The 22654-nt window shown below is 41.0% G+C and overlaps 1 protein-coding gene across 1 annotated transcript in view; it reads right to left on the bottom strand.

Annotated features, from left to right (window-relative positions):
• Positions 1–22654, bottom strand: part of LOC126109392 (chaoptin) — a 331789-nt gene that overhangs the window by 62566 nt on the left and 246569 nt on the right. Inside the window, exons 12-16 of the mRNA XM_049914419.1 lie at positions 18396–18536; positions 15883–16068; positions 15635–15787; positions 8969–9094; positions 4248–4361 (exon numbers count right to left, since the gene is read on the bottom strand). Coding sequence (XP_049770376.1) covers positions 4248–4361; positions 8969–9094; positions 15635–15787; positions 15883–16068; positions 18396–18536 — 720 coding nt within the window. The remainder of the gene's footprint in view (positions 1–4247; positions 4362–8968; positions 9095–15634; positions 15788–15882; positions 16069–18395; positions 18537–22654) is intronic.

The following is a 22654-nucleotide window of genomic DNA, read 5'->3' as shown; positions in this document are numbered from 1 at the left end:
ACTCTCTGGCTAGAGTCGAGAACGGTGGGGTGAGCATTGAGCGGGCGAGTTCCGAGGGCGGGGGGAGCGGTGAACGGCCACCAGTTACCCGCTCCGAGACAAATCGTTCTCTTGTGAGCAGGTTGTTGCAAGTAGTTCTTATGTTCTCCGCTAGGAGGCTCTCTGTCCTGTTGCTCTCATCAACTGCCCAGAGGGCAGGACGTGTGACTGAAACGATCACCGACAGAGTGCGATGCTAAGTTAAGCTGCGCCAGACACTGCACGCGGCAGAGGAAGGACAGAGACAGCATGGCATATGTGAAACACAAAATCCAATGGGGCACTGCACAAGGCAGGCAGCCAAGGCAGCTCTCTCTCTCTCTCTCTCTCTCTCTCTCTCTCTCTCTCTCTCTCTCTCTCTCTCTCTCTCTCTCTGCTGTGGGGAAATGTCTGGAGCTACCGTTCTTTTCTTCTGAATCGCTGATTGTTCACTCCTTTGAAAGATTCAACTCTATGAATCAGTTCAGGAGCGGGTCCCCCATCTCTAGTACAATGGTGGAGAATCCAAAATAGAAGGATATTTTAATGTAACTAGCAGTACCCAATGTGGGAGGCTGATGTTATTTTCCATAGACTGCTGTATGTGCTTCAGTACAATCACATGAGATATCATGAACGCGAATTTGTTTGTTCAGTTACAGTGTTTTGCAGAGCTCATCATAAATGACAACAATCAGTAATACGAAATAAATCAACTTACACAATAACAGAGAGAAACAACAATTGGAAAGTAATTCTCCAAGCTGTATCAATAACTGTCTGTCACAGACAGCACTTTTCTATTTGTGTTTGCAAAAGACATACACAGAAACTACAAAGCAAGGAAATTACTGTTTCGAAAAAATGATAGGACCTTCCTCACAAAATTCTGCAAAAAGCTTATTATATCCATTGAGATGGGATGAATGTTATCCTTAAAATGAAAAAAAATGTTAACAGCAGGTTGGAATATTAAACTTTCTGGGAGATTAAAACTGTGTGCTGGACCAAGACTCGAACTCGGGACCTTTGCCTTCCGCGAGCAAGTGCTCTACCAGTAGAGCACTTGCCCACGAAATGCAAAGGTCCCAAGTTCAAGTCTTGGTCTGGCACACAGTTTTAATCTGCCAGGAAGTTTCATATCGGCGCACACTCCACTGCAGAGTGAAAATCTCATTCAGGTTGGAATATTAACAACACAAGAAAAAATAGATGGCAGTCATGTGTGTATGAAGTGTGCTTGCTTGTGTGAATGAATGTGTGTGTGTTTTCTTTTCTGAAGAAGGCTTTGCTGAAAGCTACATGTGTAACTGTCTTTTTGTTGTGCTTGTCTGCAACTTAATTTGTTACCTTTTCAGTGAATAGCAATGTGTCTTTTCCTTATATTGTTGTTATCCTCAAAACACTCATTAATTCTTCATGTTCTAAAGACCCTACAAGGAGGACTTCATGAATGTGGAATGAGTTAACATAAGATAAGGAAATCAGAGGAACTTAAACTGTATAGAAACATGTCACTGTACTGCTTAATGCTAGTCACTCATATGCCATCTAAATATAATAAAGAGAATTATTAAGAAAGCTGCTATTCTGGAAATGCTTCTGCCTCCTTAGTTTTTCTATCTAGTTCCTGTTTTAGTAGCTTAATACAGTGTCTGGGAGAATAAACAGCAGTATATAAAAAGAACAGAATTTTGAAACAGAGGAACAAATCTATTGAAATATATCTTTAAAACAAGGAAAAATATATGCCAGTACATATTACACACTGTTCACTTGGTTTTGAATGTAAAATCAGATGGGTGGTTGCTGTCACATTCTGTGCCTTTCCCCAGGCAGCAAATGAAAGCTTTTGTCACCCAATTCAGCATGTTCAACGGAGCTGCACATATCATTTCCTTGAGTCAACCCACATTATGAGGATGCATAGCCTGCAGTTGACTCTTCAAGTATCCCCACAAGAAGAAGTCAGGGGCAGTCAAATTGAGCAAGTGTGCTGCCTAATGAACATCTTCAAATCTGTAAACCACTCAACCAGGCAAATGATGCTGCAAGGCATTCACAGACTGGCAGGGCATATGAGATATTGCACCATCCTGCTTGAGCCATAATTAGCTAGTTCTTCAATCTTGGAAGGAGAAAGCCATTTAACATTTGGACATAGGGATTGCTAATAACCATCATTGCATGACCATGAATGTAAGCTATATGAAGCTACAACACACATTCACAGTGGAGGAGCTTTTCATGCAGCTGGAAAGGATTACATTTGTTACAAAGCACCCAGTACCTGTAATTCTTTTTAATTACACTAGTGTCTTAATGAAAATGGACTTCATCTAATGTCAGTGAGTTTTTTCACATCTGCAAGTCAACTACTAAAAGTTCCTGGAAATGCAATGGAAAGGTTTGTTGTGCAACTCTGCCTTGTTCATTTAATGACCAGCAGTTTGTATGGGTGGAAGTGCAGGTTGTCACAAATGATGTGCCGTAGGGAATGATCTGACAAGGTTAATGCCAAAGCATGTCTGGTGGCAGAATGCTGAGGACTACAGTCGAGTACATCATGTGCTCCTCAGCCTGTTGTGTCCTTCATACCCGTGAACTTTTGTTCTTTGTACAAGACACAGGAGTCCTGAATTGTTGCACCCATTGTACAATCGTGCAATGATCTGGGACTTTATCGTCTCCATTCAACTTGGAGTGGCAACAAGGGTCACTGAATTGTGATGAGAGATTCGTTACATCTGAAATACATCTCAGTGGGGTATTTCTGATGCTCTGAACTTCAAAAGGACATAATCACAAAAGGTTCTCTGTCCTCAGTGCAATGAGAACATAGTTATTTCACACAGGTCCAACAGCAGCACCCTATTATGTGACATATCCTACTATTCATTCTGCTGGATCATGTAATCATGTATTTACTTGGTTGCAATGGTACTTATCAAATAATTTTTTTATCTGTAAATACTCTGTCTTATTTATGCTAAATTATCACATGTAATGCAGTCACTATTTCTTGCCATGTAACATACATGCCACATAACTTTCTAATTTTCTTTTGAATTGGCTGGGGTTTCAAACTCATTGCTTTATTTTGTATGGAAGCTTGTTGGTATCTTATGACCAGGGTAATAACCCCATTCTAAACTCTGGACAAGGAGGCAAAGTCCACATGAAAATTATGTGTGTGTTTTGCATTGTGACTGTATATATTGCAGCTCAGTGAAACTACTTTTTACGGTTACAAAAGCCATGGAGGAGTAAATTGATTGGGAAGTGAGCGCATAAATTTCAAGATTCTTAAAAAGGGGTCCTGCAAGATGTACAGGTTATCTACTTTGCATAATATTATTACCACTCACCTCTACTGAATAAACACTTTATTCAGTTTCAGAGTGTTACCACAGGGGATGAGTGCATAAATTTCAAGATTCTTAAAAAGGGGTCCTGCAAGATGTACAGGTTATCTACTTTGCATAATATTATTACCACTCACCTCTACTGAATAAACACTTTATTCAGTATCAGAGTGTTACCACAGGGGATAATTGCATAAAACAAAAGGGTTTGATAACATACAATTAAGTCAATATTTTTGTCTTTAGATCAACAGAATAAGGGAGCCTTCTAAGGGCATAACATGCTCGACTGAGCTTCTGGATTAATGTATCTATATGAGAAGGGAGACTCAGTTTCAACTTGTTGTCCATCTGGAGCCCCAGGAAATTTTGTAAACTGTGCTCATTCAGCACAACTTCTGGTGAAATCACATGATGTGAGTCTTTGTGACATGAAGACTTAAACAATTAGCTGTGAACAACTTTTCTTCTTGTTCACTTCTAAGAACACATGATGTATGCAAGATGAACACTGAGCATCTCTTCTACAAGGATTCTCATGTGAAGTCTTCATGCACGCATTAATTAAATAGTGCCAACTGTTTTTCGTCAGTTCTTCATGAAGTGATAAATAATAACAATAAAACTGCATCACACATAACAATGAAACATCAGAAAACTACAACATCCTAGGAAGCAAACGGACAGATCAGTGGAAATGGGAATGGTAATTTTGATTTTTTGAGGCTCAATCTACCTCTGAAATAGCAAGCTTTCCCAAATTTGGAGTAGGATACACACACTTCCGCATAAGAAAAATTTCCATAAGTTCACCCTGTACAAAGCAAGTTTGCCTCTTTCAGTATGCCACTGTTGCAAACTTACCATTAGGAGATCATCTGGAAGGGTCTTGAGTGCACGTCCTGTGACGGTTATGTTGGACAGCTTGAAAGGAAGTGGACCGGACATCTCATCCCTCAGTCCTGTTTCCTCGTATACCTGTGAAGGCAGACCAGTCACTGTAATACATGCACAAGCAGTAATATTGTGTCACCAGTTTTAAGCAGTACACTCCCAACTTGCAACATATATAGAAAATAACCCACATTACATCAACTCTCCAGAAGCTCCATTATTTATTACAAGATGTCAAAACAAGTTCCTGGCAACTGGTGGTATGTTAGTTAGTTAGGTTAGGTTAGTGTTGTTTAACGTCTCGTCGACAATGAGGTCATTAGAGACGGAGCGCAAGCTCGGGTTAGGGAAGGATGGGGAAGGATATCGGCCGTGCCCTTACAAAGGAACCATCCCGGCATTTGCCTGAAACAATTTAGGGAAATCACGGAAAACCTAAATCAGGATGGCTGGAGACGGGATTGAACCGTCGTCCTCCCGAATGCGTTAGTTAGTTAGTTAGCTTTTTATTCATCCATATATCATTTACAAAATGATACATGACATGTCATCCTAACTGGAAAAGCAAACTTTTTTAGATTAAATAACTCATGCATGTAGTAGTATTATCTAATCAAAAACTACTTTTACAATATTGACTTTGAAATGTAACAGCCCAATATTTTCATATAGTAGTAAGTGATATACATAGGAAAATGATACAGTATCTTCTTTGTATATAAATGTATATATATATATAACAATATTTATATCTGCATCATATATTAACAACTGTTTATCTCCAATTGAATCAAATATGGTATACAGGAAACTGTGGATTCAGTCATGTTAATAATTTGAAAATCAAGGAAGATGAAAATCTGTTGATGAAATCAAAATTTTGTATAAATTAATAGAATATTTTAATGGAAGTTATGAGAATATATCATAAGAATTAAACTGTCATGTTCAAAATGCAAACATTTAATATGGTATCTAATCAACCCACTAGAGGGTTTAAAGACAGTTCTTCACACAAAATAATAAAATTCTAGCACTGGAGTTACTACTATAGAAGGCAACTAAAATTCTTGATTTACTGGAATGAAATTCATATGTTAAGTTGTAAAACTAAACATTTTATGAAATTTAGTAGAAGGAAGCCTTGTACTTATTAGAAATGCACGTCAGATTTAATATTAATTTTTGTAAAATATGTTGTCATACTTAAAACCTTTCAAAAAATATTTGTTCATTGTGAATCATGACTGTGGTGTCACCGCCAGACACCACACTTGTTAGGTGGTAGCCTTTAAATCGGCCGCTGTCTGCTAGTATACGACAGACCCGCGTGTCGCCACTGTCAGTGATTGCAGACCGAGCGCCGCCACACGGCAGGTCTAAAGACACGTCCTAGCACTCGCCCGAGTTGTACAGCCGACTTTGCTAGAGATGGTTCACTGACAAATTACGCTCTCATTTGCCGAGACGATAGTTAGCATAGCCTTCAGCTACGTCATTTGCTACGACCTAGTAAGGCGCCATTATCATTTGCTATTTATCTTGTGATGCCTGTACCGTCAGACCGATGTACACCAATTATGGATTAAAGTTAAGTATTCCAGCAGCAACGTACCTTATTGGCTATATTAATTACATTGTCCTGTTCCAGACCTCACGCCAGCCTGCATGAACTTTAACGCGTGCCTTTCGGCTACCAATCACAGTGGCTTGGCTGTCTTGCCAAGTCACAACAATGACAAATTGTAACAATCAAACAATGGAAAATCCAGGATGGAAGTAACAATATTAGAGAAGGAAAGTTGCTACTCACCATATAGCAGAGATGCTGAGTGGCGATAGGCACAACACTCCTTTTGTTGTGCCTATCGCAACTCAGCATCTCCGCTATATGGTGAGTAGCAACTTTCCTTCTCTAATATTGTTAAAATTGTAGCAATATAGAAAAAGCCACCAGTTATGTCTATGTAAGGATCAATCACCAGTGGAGCTAATGTGTTGTTGTGAGTTAGTATGCTTTATAATGAGCTGACCAAGAAGGAGGTGAAGTTTATCAACAGACAGATACAATACAGAGCTTGGCTGTTGCAATTTATTTAAGAATTGCACCTGTTTCACATGAAATATGTAAAGTAATTAAAATCTAATACTTTCTCTGAGAAAACAGGAATTAATTACAATCAACAATTGCCAATAGTGCTGATTCATCAAGGTAATTATCAAACATGTTATGTTTCCTGCTCTTAAACTTTTAAAACGTTGCAGAAAATTCCACACTGTCCTGGGTCAACCTTGAGTACACAAGGCAATGTTTCCAAAAATGTAAATTACTACACTCAGCGATGATGTGTCTGATGGAAGAACATTATATCACCTCTACAGAGCCACATAGGGAGTCAGCAGTCTACTGCGAGTCAGATGACTGCTGGTTTGAATGTGGAGTGTCACGACCCCATTTCCACCTTGTCTGCAAACAACTGACTAATCACAGTGCCTTCCATTCACTTTCAGGCACTCAATGTAATTCTAATATCACCTTTCTATATTCTGAAAATATTGTCCCTGTAATTTTAGTTTACCAAAAAAATAATTTCATATTTATTATTGAATAAAAACATGCAAATAAACTAACTTCCTTGTTTTTAAATCATCCATGAGAATGACCATGTCTACTGAAAATGCAAAGACACTTCATTAATTGTAATCATTGTGTTTTCTGTTTAAGGCTGTGATCGATCTGTAGTCCCAAAAAATTAACACTTTCTACTTCTTGTGTTAGTCATTGTTTGAGAATTTTCTTTGTATAGATTGTGAAGTTCTATGACAAGTAGTGAACTATATGTGCTGAGTCTTGCCATTATTCAGTGACCATATGTTTACCTTGAACCAGCTGTTGATGTTTACAACTATTTAACTCAGGCAAGAGGCATTAAATTTTATTCCTGTACTTTTTTCATCTGCAAAAAGGACAACATTTGCATCTCCCTACCATCATCCTGTATCTTTTGTTATCTTTACCATTTGGCTGTAGTTTGTGCAGTTCATTCCACTGATAATACTTAGTAATATGGATGTTCTAAGTCACCCACTCAACATTTTCCTCCGTATTTTTAATTCTAAGGCTCTTTTTTATGAAGCTGCTTCATCAAATTAGGCACCCAATGAATTTAGTTAATCTTACTGTATCCTATTAACGAATGTCGTTTTCTCTTCAATGTCTTTTAGTATTTGTGAATTCAATTTCCCTTCAGTCAGACCTCTATTGTGTTTAGTTTTTTCTTCCTTGTTTCTCTTGTGTCCTCCCCTCAAAACTATTGCTTAAAATGCTCCAGATAAGTGTGTTGATGAATTTCTTTCTCATTTCTTTATTAAGGTGGTCTTTTGTTAATAAATTGAATTTCTGTTGCCATCTGTTATTATACATCCCAAGTAGTAAAATTTATTTACTTGCATTAATAATTTTTTTCCTAGATATTATTTGCGCTTACCTGTTGTATGATTTACCTGCAATGATTAGTTTAGTTTTGTTTATGTTAATTTTCACTTAGTGGTTGTCCAAGGCACGAGACAACATTTTTAACATATAGTTCATCCCCTTTTCAAAACCTGCTAAGCCTATTATTTCATCAGAAAATTGAGAACAAGTGTACAACAGAGGACCTGAAATACAACTTCTTTGGTACACCCCATCTGATTGCTTCAAATTCTGAGTAGCTATTATTACGCTACTGACATGGGATTCAGAGCTGTGCTGAGAATATATGTGTGTGTGTGTGTGTGTGTGTGTGTGTGTGTGTGTGTGTGTGTTTGGTAAACATGTTTGTTTGGAAAAATCACAATAACAAAGGAGATTTAACACTCGATCAAATTTTACCTATATTTAATACCAATGAAATACTTTCCCAAATACTTAGCTTATAATAAAGGTCTTAAATAACCTGACTAGCTTATTGGTTCCTACACTTCACATAAAAGAAGTCCTATGCTTCACATAAAAGAAGTCACTTGTAATATGTGCATAAGTTACTTATCTTGGAAATGAAACAAATTTCATGAAACACATCATCAAAGTACTCCAGTACACAAACAAACATTTTATAAAAATTCTTTGATAAAAGATATTTAACAAACTCTTGTACAGCTTCTATACTCTTCAGTTTGTGATAATACATGACAGGTACATTATGGAATAATCTAGATATTAGTACATCACTGTTGTTATTCTACAAGTCTTGGTTACATGGAATGGAATGAAGTATGAAAGAGATTATTTCTCCTCAAAATCTAGCTCAATTCGAGCTGCTTCAATTCCACTAACTATTCTTTTGAAAGTCTTAATGATTTTGACAACTAAAGTGCCAAGCATTTAACTGCGCACCACTGAGTATTTGATTTGAGGGGGTTTGGAGTTTGGCAGGTTAATGCTGACTGAATTGGTAATAACTGTGCCGAGAGAGCCCCTTTGTGGTGCTGCTCAATAAACTACAGTGGAGGTAGCCTGCACTGAAATACAGCTGTAATGGAACTGGTACATTCTGCAAATATTCAGGCTGTCAATCAATATCTTGCTCCTATGCTATGTTCTCAAAGCCCACAAATGGCACCATGTATATCCCGGTGGGTCTACTTGCAGGTCCAACAGCCCACTGTCGCATAGTTTTGGATATGGTTTGGTGCCAAGTTTTACTCACATGGATGTGCAGCTCTTTGAGACCGTAATTGTACTGCAGGAGATGTGGCAAGTTGAACTGTCGAACATTCCGGTAGGGGCTCACGTGCAGTGTCCTCAGGGATGTCATCTGGCCCAGGGCCCCAGACTGCAAAGGACACACCTCAAAATCAGCATCCGCACAAACAAATACTGCATAATTAGATGTACAGGGTATATCAAAAAGAATCATTCAATTTTGCATGTCTATATTCCTGAAACTAATAAACATATACAATGAATTTTGTTCTTTGGTGAACTGAAAAATCAAAAAGGTTTTTTTTTTTCATACTTGTTCAATATGCCCCCCTTAAGATGCATGGCATATGACAATGTGGTATTCAAATTGTTCCCACACTGCAGCAAGCATGTCTTGAGTTACAGCTTCCACAGCTTCTGTTATGCGATGTATCAATTAATTCATTGTTGTTGATAATGGAGGCACATAAACAGCATCTTTTATAAGCCCCCACAATAAATAATTACACACAGTAAGGTCCAGTGACCTTGGAGGCCAGTAATATAAGGCTGAATCACTTGGTACAGTGTGACTGCTTGACCATTCAATAATCCATTGATTTAAAAATTCCTGTACTTCCAGATGCCAGTGTGGCAGTGCCCCATCCTGTTGGTAAATGAAGTTGTTCAAATCAGTCTCCAACTGTGTGAAAAGAAATTTGTCAGGCAGATCGAGATATGTGCTTCCTTTAACAGAGTTCTTGGCAAAGAAAAATGGATCATACCCTTTTTCCCATGAATCTGCACAAAATACAGTCAATTCTGAAGATTCTCTCTCATGTTGTATGACTTCATGTGGTTGTTCTGTACTCCATATTCTCACATTATGATGGTTCTCCTTTCCATTTAAATACTAAGTGTGTAAGCAAACTGTCATCCTCCTCCTTGCCGAGAACGAAATTACAGAACTTCACACGTTGTTGTTTGTCACCTCCATCAAAAGCTTGAAGTAGCTGAATTTTGTATTGCTTTATGTGTAAGCAGTGATGAAACACATGCCTGACAGACATCAGTGGCTTGTTGAGCTGCTGAGCTGCACGATGATTGGATATCTGTGGATTCCTTGTGAAATTATGCCAGATGTGCTCAAAATCTGTGTCAGACACTCAGGGATGGCCTGGAAATTTGTCTTTTCACAAACAACTTGTTTATCAGAATTTTTCATGTCATTGTTTAATGCTCTGTGCTGTATTCACACCATACCTAGTACAAAAGTAATGCTGAACAGTTATTACTGACCTGCACTGTTCAAAATGTAGACTATAAAATGCTTTCTGTTGTCCCGACACCATTTTTACTAGAACTGAAGCAGACCCACACTGCTGCTACCTAGTGGGAATCAAGTAAAACTCGAGAGTTTGCTCTTTCCAACAGTACACTGTTCACACACATATCTCAAATAACATAATAGTGATAATTTTTTTAAAATCAGGTGATGCTTTTTGATACACCCCGTATTGCTCATTTTGTAGACGCCAGCACATACATCATCAAGTATATTAGCAACATCAGAAAAACAAAATAAAAAATGTAGTAGGGTTCAGAAGTTTAGATTTAATGTTTATTCTAACACATCTTTTTACTGAATGTTGGGCATTCACAAATTAAGACAATGCTTTTATCATGTATCACAAAATAATTTTAGTCCATTGAAGAAAAGTGGTGGGGAAAACACACACACACACACACACACACACACACACACACACACACACACACACACACAGCTTTCAATATTCATTTATACTGTTCCTATTATTACACTCAACGTGTACGAACCGAATTATGTAGAATTCACATAATCTCGTGTTATCCTTCATATGCATATAAAATCTAGATGAGTTAACAAAGTTGTCCACTTGACCCATTCGTGCAGTGTAACATGTAGCATGCTAGCTTGTGAGATACGAAGGTGACCCTGAACAGGATAGAACCCATACAATAGATTGATGACTATGGCTGTTGCACCAGCCAGGCTGAGTATGGTTCTTAGACAGTTTCCCACACTCGTTTAGGAAAATGATGGTCAGGTCTCCATTTTCCACTTCAGAAACTATAACACATTGTTAAAATATGATCACATCCACAGTGCAAAGTTTACAAAATTCACAGACAGGGTGTGCACACAACTTCCCATCCTTAGGTAGCTGATTATGGTGACAGGAAAGGCATACAGCCACACAGTTAAATATAAATAAATTTGTCAAAACTTGAGTATAGCGCAGCCCACACTATATGGGATAAACACTAACAAAACATTTGTCCCCCACTCCTTGAACCTTCTTTCATTGATCTGTGCCTCTGAACTGCAGTAGTGCTCCATATGTGAGACAAAAAGTAAAAAGGGGCATCTTGTCCAAAATGTTGTATTTTGAGCTATTGCAATTTTTACTTTCAGGACTAGATAGGACAGTTCATAAGGAAACATATTTCTGTCTCTAAATTTGAGTCAGTTATGTCAAGCTGAATACTGATGCTGGAAAATAGGTGTTTTGATATAACACATTTTAAAGTTTCACTTTATTATTGTTGCAATTGTTTAACTTGAGATATTTAAGAAACACAGATTACCCTTAAAATGTGCTTGGTCAAATAGCACAGAGTTTTACAATCGGCTCATAGCCGTTGATCCCCATCACATAAAAAATTTGGTACAGAGTTTTCAAAATTATCATCCCTTCACACCTATAGCACAATATACTGTACATACAGAGTCACAATTATTGAAATATATGAAATAAAAAAGCCATAGCATCTGAACGATTTGCGTTAGGACGTTCAAACTGCATGGTTTCCTGCAGGGCATGATGGGATTTTATGGTTTGGTTTACCAATGAAGCCCACTTTCATTTGAATGGGTTCATCTGTAAGCAAAATTGGTGCATTTGGGGACTGAGAATCCACATTTCGCGATCAAGAAGTCTTTCCACCCTCAACAGGTGACTGTGTGGTGTGCAATGTCCAGTCGCGCAATAATCGCTGTAATATTCCTTGATGGCCCAGTGACTATTGAATGGTGTGTGAAGGTTTTGGAAGATGATTTCATCCCTGTTATCCAAAGTGACCCTGATTTCGCAAAGATTTGGTTGATGTGAGATGGACCTCAACCCATCGAAGCAGGAAAGTGTTCAGAGTCCTGGAGGAGCACTTTGGGGACCGTATTCTGGCTCTGGGGTATCCAGAGGCCACTGACATGGGCCGCAATTGGCCGCTATATTCTCCGGATCTGAACACAATGATAACCCCAAAATCACCACTGAGCTGGGAACAGCCATTCAGGTCATCAACACCATCGACATTCCTACACCACAGTGGGTCATGAAGAATTTCGCTATTCACCTGAGGTTAAGTAGTGTGTAAGCTTAGGGACTTATGACCTTAGCAATTAAGTCCCATAAGATTTCACACACATTTGAACATTTTTTGAACATATCGAACATGTCATACCGGTAACCTAAACTCAAATATTTGTAGTGACGTTTACATGCTGAATAAAGTTTGTAACTAAATTACATTATTTCTTTCATATAGTTCATTACTTCTCACCCTGCAAATTTTAAACCACACAAATTGAGAAATACTTTTCACAGCCTTTTTCTTTTTGGGGAAAAATATTGGTATTTTTACTCTGTTATGGCATCTCTTAGATCAAAGTTTTATTACAAAGTCATTAATTAGATAAAAACTATCTAAAATTATGAATTCATGAAACCCCCAAAAACGCATTACTGAGATACCATATTTGATAGTGGCCAAAGGATTTACTTACTACTTCTAAAATACTTGTGTCTGAAGGGGTTCAAGATAATTCACAAACAGCATTTTCGCCTCTTCCATTATGGTTCTGGAGTATCTGGCTGGTCAGGTTATTGTTCATGGTTCTTATTGTCAGCGACTGGAGTTTCTGTTTCTACTTCAATACACAGATCGTCTTTTTATTTCTCTTTGCAGTAGGTCGTGATGTTTTTAAAAAGTAATCTTTTTGTAGTCTTGTCGTCCCTGCTGGAATTACTGCACCAGGATACCCAATGGGTCCATTTACTTTAGGAAAGGTGCAGCACGCAAATTTATTTGTGTCATTGTCCATTTTTTTCAGTCTACACGACCACTGTAGCTAACGACAAACTCGAGTATATATTTAATCCTGCGAGGCAGTTTGTTATAACAACAAAATTCAGTTTTTCATTCTCATCACATAAGCTAAGTCTCCTTTGAGCCGTGGTTCTGGGTGACTTCTCCGAAATCTACACCTTTTCCTAAACCTGTCCAGTCCTTTCCCTTCAGCGCTCTTCCTTCCCCTTCTGCTGCAAGAAGGAGCCACTGGTTCCGAAAACTTGCGAAAGTATAACCTTCTTTTATGTGCGTGTTCTGCAGCTGCTTGGTAATTGTTCTTTTTATCTATCCAACTACATTACGAGGTACTTTTTTTAGCATTTCTATTATTCAAGACATTTAGCCAGTCATATATATTCACAGTAACTGCTCTTTTTTTCATTTCTAGCAGCAACAGCAGAATTAATAGATGTAGTAGGTGTAGGTTATAGCTGCTACAATAATGTGAGCTGTCAGATGGCATTTTCGGGTTGCCTGCAGTGAATTGGTGACATCTGTAGGGAAAATATAAAAAGTGATCACCTGTCTTGTTTGGCATTACTGCATTCACAAAACATTCTTCTTTGTACAGAGCTACTTTGGGCTCCTTAAAAGTCCAATAAAATTTAGGAGATCCTATTTTGTGAGGCACTGCACGCACATGCAAGTTTCAGAAGGGGTCTCTCATGGGGGCAATGTTATTTTCCCATAAAAACAATAAGTAAGAAATTCTTTTCCAGAAGACTGGCATCGATTACTTTTAATGATATTGTTGGCTCCTGTTGGATTCAAACAACTTACGAATTGATACGTGTGTATACAGACTGAAGTAAATTACTATTATTAATTATACATTGTTGAAAGTTTTTGCTTGTACTGAAAACTTTACTTCGCTGGAAGGAGGTCCGTTTTCGCTTTCCATCCCACATATGGACGTGAACATTATCTTTGCACTTTTGTCTTCCTGATTAAAGTGCATAACCCTTGACTTCACATGTGACGTCCGACAAGCAACGAACTATACGACACGGCCCAACGCAGTGCTTTAATAACTTTACCGACAGTCCCACTTCCTGCACAGGTGTAGAAATCCACACTATGTCTCCTAGATTGTATCTCAGTGGTTGGTGTTTGGTGTTATAGCGCTTTTGGTCTTTCCCCTGGGCATCCAGAGTCTGTATGTTAGCCAATTGCCTTGCTTCTTCAGTCCTGTTGATGAGATGTTTCACATACTCCTCCTGTTCATCCTCCAGCTGAAACAGGAGCAGTGTATCCATTGTCATTTTGCCCTCACAGCTATGGAGCAGGAAGAACAGTGTGAAGCCTGTAGTGTTTTGCTTTGCAGTGCCTTATGAGAATGGCTTGGCAGACAGTATTGTATCTCAATCTCTCTGTTCCACATCAGCCCACATTGAAAGTGTAGACAGTGTCTTATTAATGCATCCTGTGACGCCATTCTTCTGGGTGTGGTAGGCAGCTGTCACCCAGTGCATTATTTCACAATGTGAAATCACTGCTGATACTAGTCCCAACTGGAAAACTTTCCCATGATGAGAGATCATCACATGGAATGCTCCATGCTGCAAAATGAGGTCGTCTACAAGGAACTTTCCAATTTCCATACCTTCAACAATTGGCACAGCTTTGGTGACAGCATCATGGGTGAGGTATTCATTACAGACAGATTCCAGTTTGTCGCCTTTGGGAAATCCCCTAAGAGGTCGATTCCAATTTTGGTCAAATGGTGCTGCAGCTGGTACCAAATTCTCAGAAGGTAACTGGGGCATGTGCTTCCATCACTGGCATCATGTACAGGGTGTAATGGATCAGTACAGACGTGGCCAGTGATATCCACTTTTGATTGTGTCTAGAGTCTTCACGAATCCCAGATGACCAGATGTTGGAGCGACGAGGAAAAAGTTTAGGATAACTGGCTGTAGGTGAGCTGGGATTATGGGCAATAATTTCTGCTCCATCACATCCTATCATCTGTTTTACAATGTTCTGTTTTTAACTGGAATTCTGCTTTGATCGATTCCACCACCTCCAAGGCTTCTATGTTTTTCAACAATGTTGGATCTTCCCCCCCTCCCCCCCACCCCCCACCCCACCACCCCCGTTCAGTATTCAGCAGCAATGCCTTTTAATGTATCGAACTGAGTGCCAGGTCTAGCATTCTCAAACTCACAATCAGTTATATAAAAATGGCAATGAATCCTGCCCACCCTTGTATATATTTCTGCAGATGTCTATTCTATGGATGGGTGGAGGGAGGGGGATGATAGCTAGGCATTGTGTACCTTACTCCACACATTATAATGTGGCTTTTGGATACAAATGGAGCTGACATTTGGAAATCAATGTAAGATGCTGGTACGCCGTTTGGTGACTAGTAAATGTGCACCAACATTTCTGCTGCCTCAATGAGCACTTTCTTTTACTGTTTCTTCCAGCTCTAGGATTCAAACTCTCTACCTTGAGTTATCAACTGTATTTTACACACAGTGACCAAAGGCTGGACTTCTCACCCCTGCCTCACCTCAAAGTAGTTGAGCGGCAGCTCAGTCAGATCCAGTTCGGTGAGTTTGTCCGCAGCACCCAGGAGCGATGTGTTGCTGATGGTGGAGATGGGGTTGCCAGCCAACACCAGGCGGCGCAGGTGTGGGAGTGCATGGGCTGCGGGCGGCACTGCCTGCACAACAGTCAAATGGGGCACACCGTCAAATGGGGCACACCATACGACAGAGATAGGTCAGTGTCTGGTGTCTACTGGGACTACAGTTTTACCTGCAGTGCGTTGTGGGCCAACTCCAGGTGGCGCAGGTGTGACATGTTAGCCGCCAGGTCAGAGGGCAGCGTGGTCAGGATGTTGTTGGACAGCCGCAGAGTCCGCAGTGAGCTGAGTGCCAGGTCTGGCATGCTGGACAGCGACACATTCTCCAGCCCTAACTCCAGCAGAGAGTCCTCCAGACCCTGTGAATACAGACAGCTCAGTACACACAATGGTGCCAACATACTCTCGTTCTCTGAATTAAGGACGAACAAAAAAAAAAAAAAATACTATACACTGGGCAAGATAAATCATCAAATGAATTTTCAACGTTAAAATTACAAGGGGGAAACAAACCACATTACACTGGACGCAAACTTGTAAAAGTCTAAGGTAGGAGAACGCTGCCTTACAAAAGGATACAAGAACTCCTTTGAAGATACGAAAATCTTGTCTCAATCTTCATGGAATAAAAGAAAAGATGTAAATGTGGATATTTCATAGTTAATTCAATGGAGACAGTGGCTATGATCTGTTTGAAGCTAGGAGCTGGGCGTTAGAGATGGAACGTTCACAAAGAACCAAAATTAGAAACTTTATTTCAAAGGGTAGTGGTGGGGCTGTTGGTAGCCTCCTTTCCACTGCACCCCATAATTTTGGCCATAGGGGTAGGAGGGTCTGCACCCTCTTCTCAGATCATTTCTGTTTATCTGCACGAAAATCCTGTCCCAGTCGCCCAGGCACAGATAACATCTCAGCAGAAATACTGAAGGAAATTGGAGAATCAAGAAAAGAGTACTTATATAAAGTTTTTAAAGAGTACCATTAAGATGGAAAAGAACCACCTACAGATATGCTTAACAGCAAAACAGTAATATTCCCAAAAAAAGGAAATGCTCTGGACTGTGAGAACTATAGAACTATCTCCTTACTATCCCACACTTCCAAAAGAATGTTAAACATGATAAAAAATAGAATAAAAAGGAAAATTGAGGCAAACCTAGGAGAAGACCAATTTGGTTTCAGATTCGGAAAAGGAACTAGAGAGGCAATACTAGCTCTGAGGATGGTATTAGAAAGACGAATTGGAGTTAATTGGAAAACCTACTTGACCTTTATAAATTTACAAAAAAGCATTTGACATGGTTAATTGGAAATAATTATTCCGAACAATGAAGGAAATAAATCTTGATTGGAGGGACAGAAGATTAATGTGGAACCTGTATAATAGCCAGGAAGCAGAGATAGAACTGAATGGTGTGAAGAAGAAAGCAAAATTAAGGAGGGGAGAAAGGCAAGGATACCCATTAACACCATATTTGTTCAACTTATTTATTGAAAAATTGAAAATAATAACCAAAGGAATTAAAATTAACGGGGAATGAATACACTGTATCCGTTTTGCAGATGATATGTAGTACTTGCTGGAAATGGAGTTTATGTTGCTAAAATTTGCCAAAATCCTAAGAGAATTTAATCTAAAAATAAATAAGAAGAAAACAAAAACTATGGTAGTAGGGAAGACAAAAGAAAATGGTAAAGTTAATAGTAAACTTGAAAATGATGTTCTAGAGTAGGTTGAGAACTTCTGTCATTTGGGGAGCACAATCACTGACGACAATAAATGTATCACAGATATAAAGAAAAGAGTAGCCTTGGCCAAGCAAGCTTTCCAAAATAAAAGGAATTTACTAACATACAATCAAGTAAGCCTAGAAAGTAGGAAAAAGTTTGCCAAAACTTTTGTCTGGAGTGTCTTAACATACGGATGTGAAGCGTGGACTCTGGGAAAGTCAGAGAAAAAGAGACTGGAATCAATGGAAATGTGTATATGGAGAAAAATGACGAAAACATACTGGTTAGATAGAAAAAGTAATGAAGAGGTCTTGAGAGAAGTGAATGAGAACAGAAAGCTGCTAAATTATATAGGAAGAAGGAAAACAAAAATGATAGGGCACATAATGAGACACAACCAGTTCCTAAAGAACGTATTTGAAGGAAAAGTTTCAGGGAAGAAACCAAGCGGCAGACTAAGAGCAACGTATTTTAATAACATCAAAGAAGATATGGGGATAAAATCGTATGAAGAATTGAAAAGGATGACGTGGCTAAATCGACAAAGCATAGCCTTTAGTTTATGATGATGATGATGATGATGATGTCGGCTTTACTGCACCAGTAGTAGGACAGATCATAACTGTATGAGAGCCGCACGTGGTCCCACGCCATTGAGTCATCTCCTGAGGAAGAACGTGGTGAATGATCTTTAAAGCTCGAGTTTGAATTCAGATATGACGCAGTTTGAACATGAAAATAGTCACCATCATGTTAAACTAATTTACCTGTATCACCTATACACCTCAGATAACAGATTTCCTGATCTAGGAGACAAATGAAGTTCAATTCCACAAAAGATATGAGTCCATTAGTATGCAGGTTTGAAAGCTGTGTACGTGGCTATGCACCATAAACAAGGGATCTAAATTCTGGTTTAAGACATCCATAAATTTACTAGATAGTAATCACCAACCTGGAAGCAACGGCCCCTGGAGTCCAGCAGCAGCTCCGGGTTGTGGCTGAGGTCCAGTGACGCGAGCCTGGCCAGTGTGGAGAAGGTAGCATCCTCGACGCGCACCAGCCGGTTGTGGGACAGGTCGAGGCGCGCCAGCGACTGCAACACCACCACACGACCCCTGACGTGCCTGGACTTCCAAACCACTGCCAGCGCAACCACCACTACAGCACAGCTACACGACCACTGACATGCCTGAGCCCCAGTGCAATCAATGCATGCAGAACTACGACTACAGCGTAGCTACACAGCTCCTCCCCCCCCCCCGCACCCCCCACCACCCCTTGCATTATCAGTTCAGTTAGGTAATATACAGGGTGATTCAAAAATAATACCACAACTTTAAAAATGTGTATTTAATGAAAGAAACATAAAAAGCCTCCTGTTATACATCATTACAAAGAGTATTTAAAAAGGTTTTTTTTCACTCAAAAACAAGTTCAGAGATGTTCAATATGGCCCCCTCCAGACACTCGAGCAATATCAACCCGATACTCCAACTCGTTCCACACTCTCTGTAGCATATCAAGCGTAACAGTTTGGATAGCTGCTGTTATTTCTCGTTTCAAATCATCAATGGTGGCTGGGAGAGGTGGCCGAAACACCATATCCTTAACATACCCCCATAAGAAAAAATAGCAGGGGGTAAGATCAGGGCTTCTTGGAGGCCAGTGATGAAGTGCTCTGTCACGGGCTGCCTGGCGGCCGATCCATCGCCTCGGGTAGTTGACGTTCAGCTAGTTACGGACAGATGAGTGCCAATGTGGTGGCGCTCCATCCTGCTGAAATATGAATTGTTGTGCTTCTTGTTCGAGCTGAGGGAACAGCCAATTCTCTAACATTTCCAGATACTGTCGGCCGTCCAGAACTTTTCCCTTTGCACAAACACCCATTCTCTGTAAACTGTTTATACCAACGTTTAATACACCACCTATCAGGAGGTTTAACACCATATTTCGTTCGAAATGCACGCTGAACAACTGTCGTCGATTCACTTCTGCCGTACTCAATAACACAAAAAGCTTTCTGTTGAGCGGTCGCCATCTTAGCATCAATTGACGCTGACGCCTAGTCAACAGCGCCTCAAGCGAACAAATGTACGACTAAATGAAACTTTATAGCTACCTTAATTCGCCGACAGATAGTGCTTAGCTCTGCCTTTTGTCGTTGCAGAGTTTTAAATTCCTAAAGTTGTGGTATTCTTTTTGAATCACCCTGTATATTCTACAGAATTCAAAAGAAAGTAAGAAAGGTGTGTCTTACGAGTTTCGAGCTTGTTGAAACAGTGCTTTCATTCCCTTTTTTTTTTTTTTTTTTTGGAAGGAAAACCGTCGTTACAAGTTTGGTTCTGACTGTCAGCACTGCCTTCCCTCATTGCCACAGTTCGATGTATCGTTTGTAATAAGCACATTGTGTACATAAATTATGTAGTAATTATGTTAAAGAGAATACAGTCAAGATGTATTGATCATGATGTACGAAGTGCATATGCTGAGGTGACAAAAGTCGTGGAACTCCTCCAAGTATCGTGTCGTATCTCCTTTTGCCTGGCTTAGTGCATGGGCTCAACAAGTCTCTGGGAGCTCCCTACAGAAATACTGAGCCGTGCTGCTCCTTTAGCAGTCCACAATTTCGAAAGTATTGCAGGTACAGGATTTTGTGCACGAACTGACGTCTCGATATGGTACATAAATATTCGGTGGGGTTCATTCAGGCGATCTGGGTGGCCAAACCATTCACCTTTGATTGCCCAGAATGTTCTTCAAACTAGTCACGAACAGCTGCCATCCGATGACATGGGTTATAGTTTAGACGTGGTAAAAATTGCTGTTTTGAAGAGCGCGCTGCAGCGCGTAGTGTAAAGCAGTCGCTTTCCGTATCTGGCGGTGGTGCCGCTGTGTCAATCGCAGCTTTGGTGTCTCCCTCTGGTGGGAAAGGGGAAAAGTTGCCTGTTTACGTGCATTTAAGGGGCGCTATGAGCTCCGCAGCCGGATCCCTCCAAAACCCAGGCGATCTTTGTAGGCAAAACCACCCCCTCCTTCCGCCTCCTTGATTTCTATCTCACCGTCTATGGCCGTCCTATCGCCCTCACTCCCACCCTTAAGTACCTTGGCGTCACCCTCGACCGTCGCCTCTCCTGGACTCCCCATCTCCGGACAATCCAAGCCAAGGCACGTTCCCGCCTCCGTCTCCTCAAGCTCCTTTCCGGCCGTACGTGGGGTCTGGACCCCTGCACAATCCTCCACACCTATAAATCCCTCATCCGCCCTATCCTTTGTTACCCCCATCCAGCCTGGATCTCCGCCCCCCCTACCTTTTATAAATCCCTCCAAATCCTTGAACGCCATGCTCTCCGCCTTGCCTCTCGCATCCGTCTCCCCTCCCCCATGCGGATCCTGTATGATCTCATCCCCTTCCCCCACCTCCTCCTTTTCCTTGAAAGGATACGGATCCTGTACACCTCCCGTAAACTTGATCCTCCTCACCCGCTCGTGTCCCCGATCCTCTTCCACCCCCGCCCGCTGCCGCGCGTCCTTGTCCCCTCCATCTACCCCTCCTATCAACTTTGACCCTGACCCACCCCCCACATCCGGTGTCCTTTCCTTTCGGCACCCTCCCTCCCTTCTCTTCCCTTCCCTTCTCTTTCCTTTTTCCCCTGTCCCCTCCCACCACCCCTCTTCCCCCAGGCTTCCCCTCCCCCTCCTCTCTCCCCCCTCTCTCCCCTGCCCGTGGCATCTCTGCTCTCCCCTCTCGCTCTCCCACTCCCCCTCCTCCTCCTCCTCCTCCCTCTTGGCAGGTCCCCGGACTCGCACACACATAGTGAACATTCGCGCGCCAGAGATCATCGCCCTTGGTTTAGTGTCTGTGCCGTCGTGTTTGTGCATCAGTGTTTTTCGCCGTCCACGCTCCTTCGTTCACATGTGTCTTCTAACTCGTCAGTGTTTGTGCACAGTGCCGACAGTTTTCTTGTTTGTTTCGTCGAGTGTGAACGGCTTCATGTTTTTTTAATTATTGTCTCTACTGTTTTTTAAACCGCCAGTCTGTTACTTTTCTGTCTCCCTTTCTCTTTTATTGTACTGCTTATGGCTGAAGAGCGGAGTAAACTTTTCCGCTGCCAGCCCACCTTGTATGGGGTGTTCAAATTACAATAAAGAAAAAAAAAAAAAAATCTCCGCAGCCGGTGAGTCTGACAGTCTCAGTCTAGTCAGTTTGTGTCTGCCCTCTGGGTCAACTTTAAGGCCAGAAAATGAGAGTCTTGCCGCTCCGCCAGTAACAGAACTCAGCTAGTGGTCGCCCGGTCGGGGCTGAGTACCTGCATCTGAGTCTGCGCGTTAGGCCGCCAGTCTGCTCGAGTTGCTCGGGCAGCGGTCATTGGCGGTTGGATCGTTCGGTTGGTCGGTCGCGCACTGAGACACGAGATGACTTGTCCGCCTTGAGCGTCGGCGCATGTGAGGTCCCCACGTGAGTCCAGTGGGCAGCGCAGTATAGAAAGGGGTAGTGACTTCGCGGTTCACACGAGAGGAACAGGAGCGAAACCACATCGGGCTGGCCGGGGCTAGCTGCGACGCCGTGAGACGGGAGATCGGCGCGCCTTCCTGCGTCCGTTGAAGCGCCTGGCAGCGGACGGTTCGGGAGAGCATGGGGGGGGGGGGGGGGAGGGTGCACCAGGTCTTCGACAAAAATCGCAGTTTATTAGTAGTTAAGTGGCTGTAAATATGTTGTTTCATTTACTTGTTAAATTCTACTTGTTTTCTTGGTGGGGTCACCAGCCACTTTGTTTTGGGGTCGTCCCACCATTCTTCTCCGTTTGCCCACCCGCGGGAAGGTGGTTGTTTGTGAAATGGGTGGTCCGCTTGTCCCTTGTGGTATTGGGGACGTTTAGAGCAATCTGCGGTTCGGATTGTTTAGTAGCCCCCCGTCAATTTGCCGTACGTTAATAGGTGCTTGTGTCATGTTTGTCGGATTCGGTGTCAACGAATTTATAGAATTAAGGTAAAGGCCGAATTCCTGAAATATGTTTTTATCTTGCCTATCATCTTGCGAGGCGGTATATGTGTAATGTAGAGCATGTTGTACACTTTATGTAAGTCTGAATTTCATGGGTTTTATTTAAATAGTCATTTTTATAAAGTTGCCACCCTCCCCTCGTAAGAGCCCTTTTAAAAACAAATTGCACTTTTGGTGGCAAATAATTTCTTAGTGTGAGTGTTTGTACC

The sequence above is a fragment of the Schistocerca cancellata genome, chromosome 12, assembly GCF_023864275.1.
Source record: "Schistocerca cancellata isolate TAMUIC-IGC-003103 chromosome 12, iqSchCanc2.1, whole genome shotgun sequence".
In the NCBI taxonomy this organism is placed as follows: Eukaryota; Metazoa; Arthropoda; class Insecta; order Orthoptera; family Acrididae; genus Schistocerca; species Schistocerca cancellata.
Note: the sequence above shows the minus strand (reverse complement) of the source record. Positions and strands in the feature narration are given on the sequence as shown.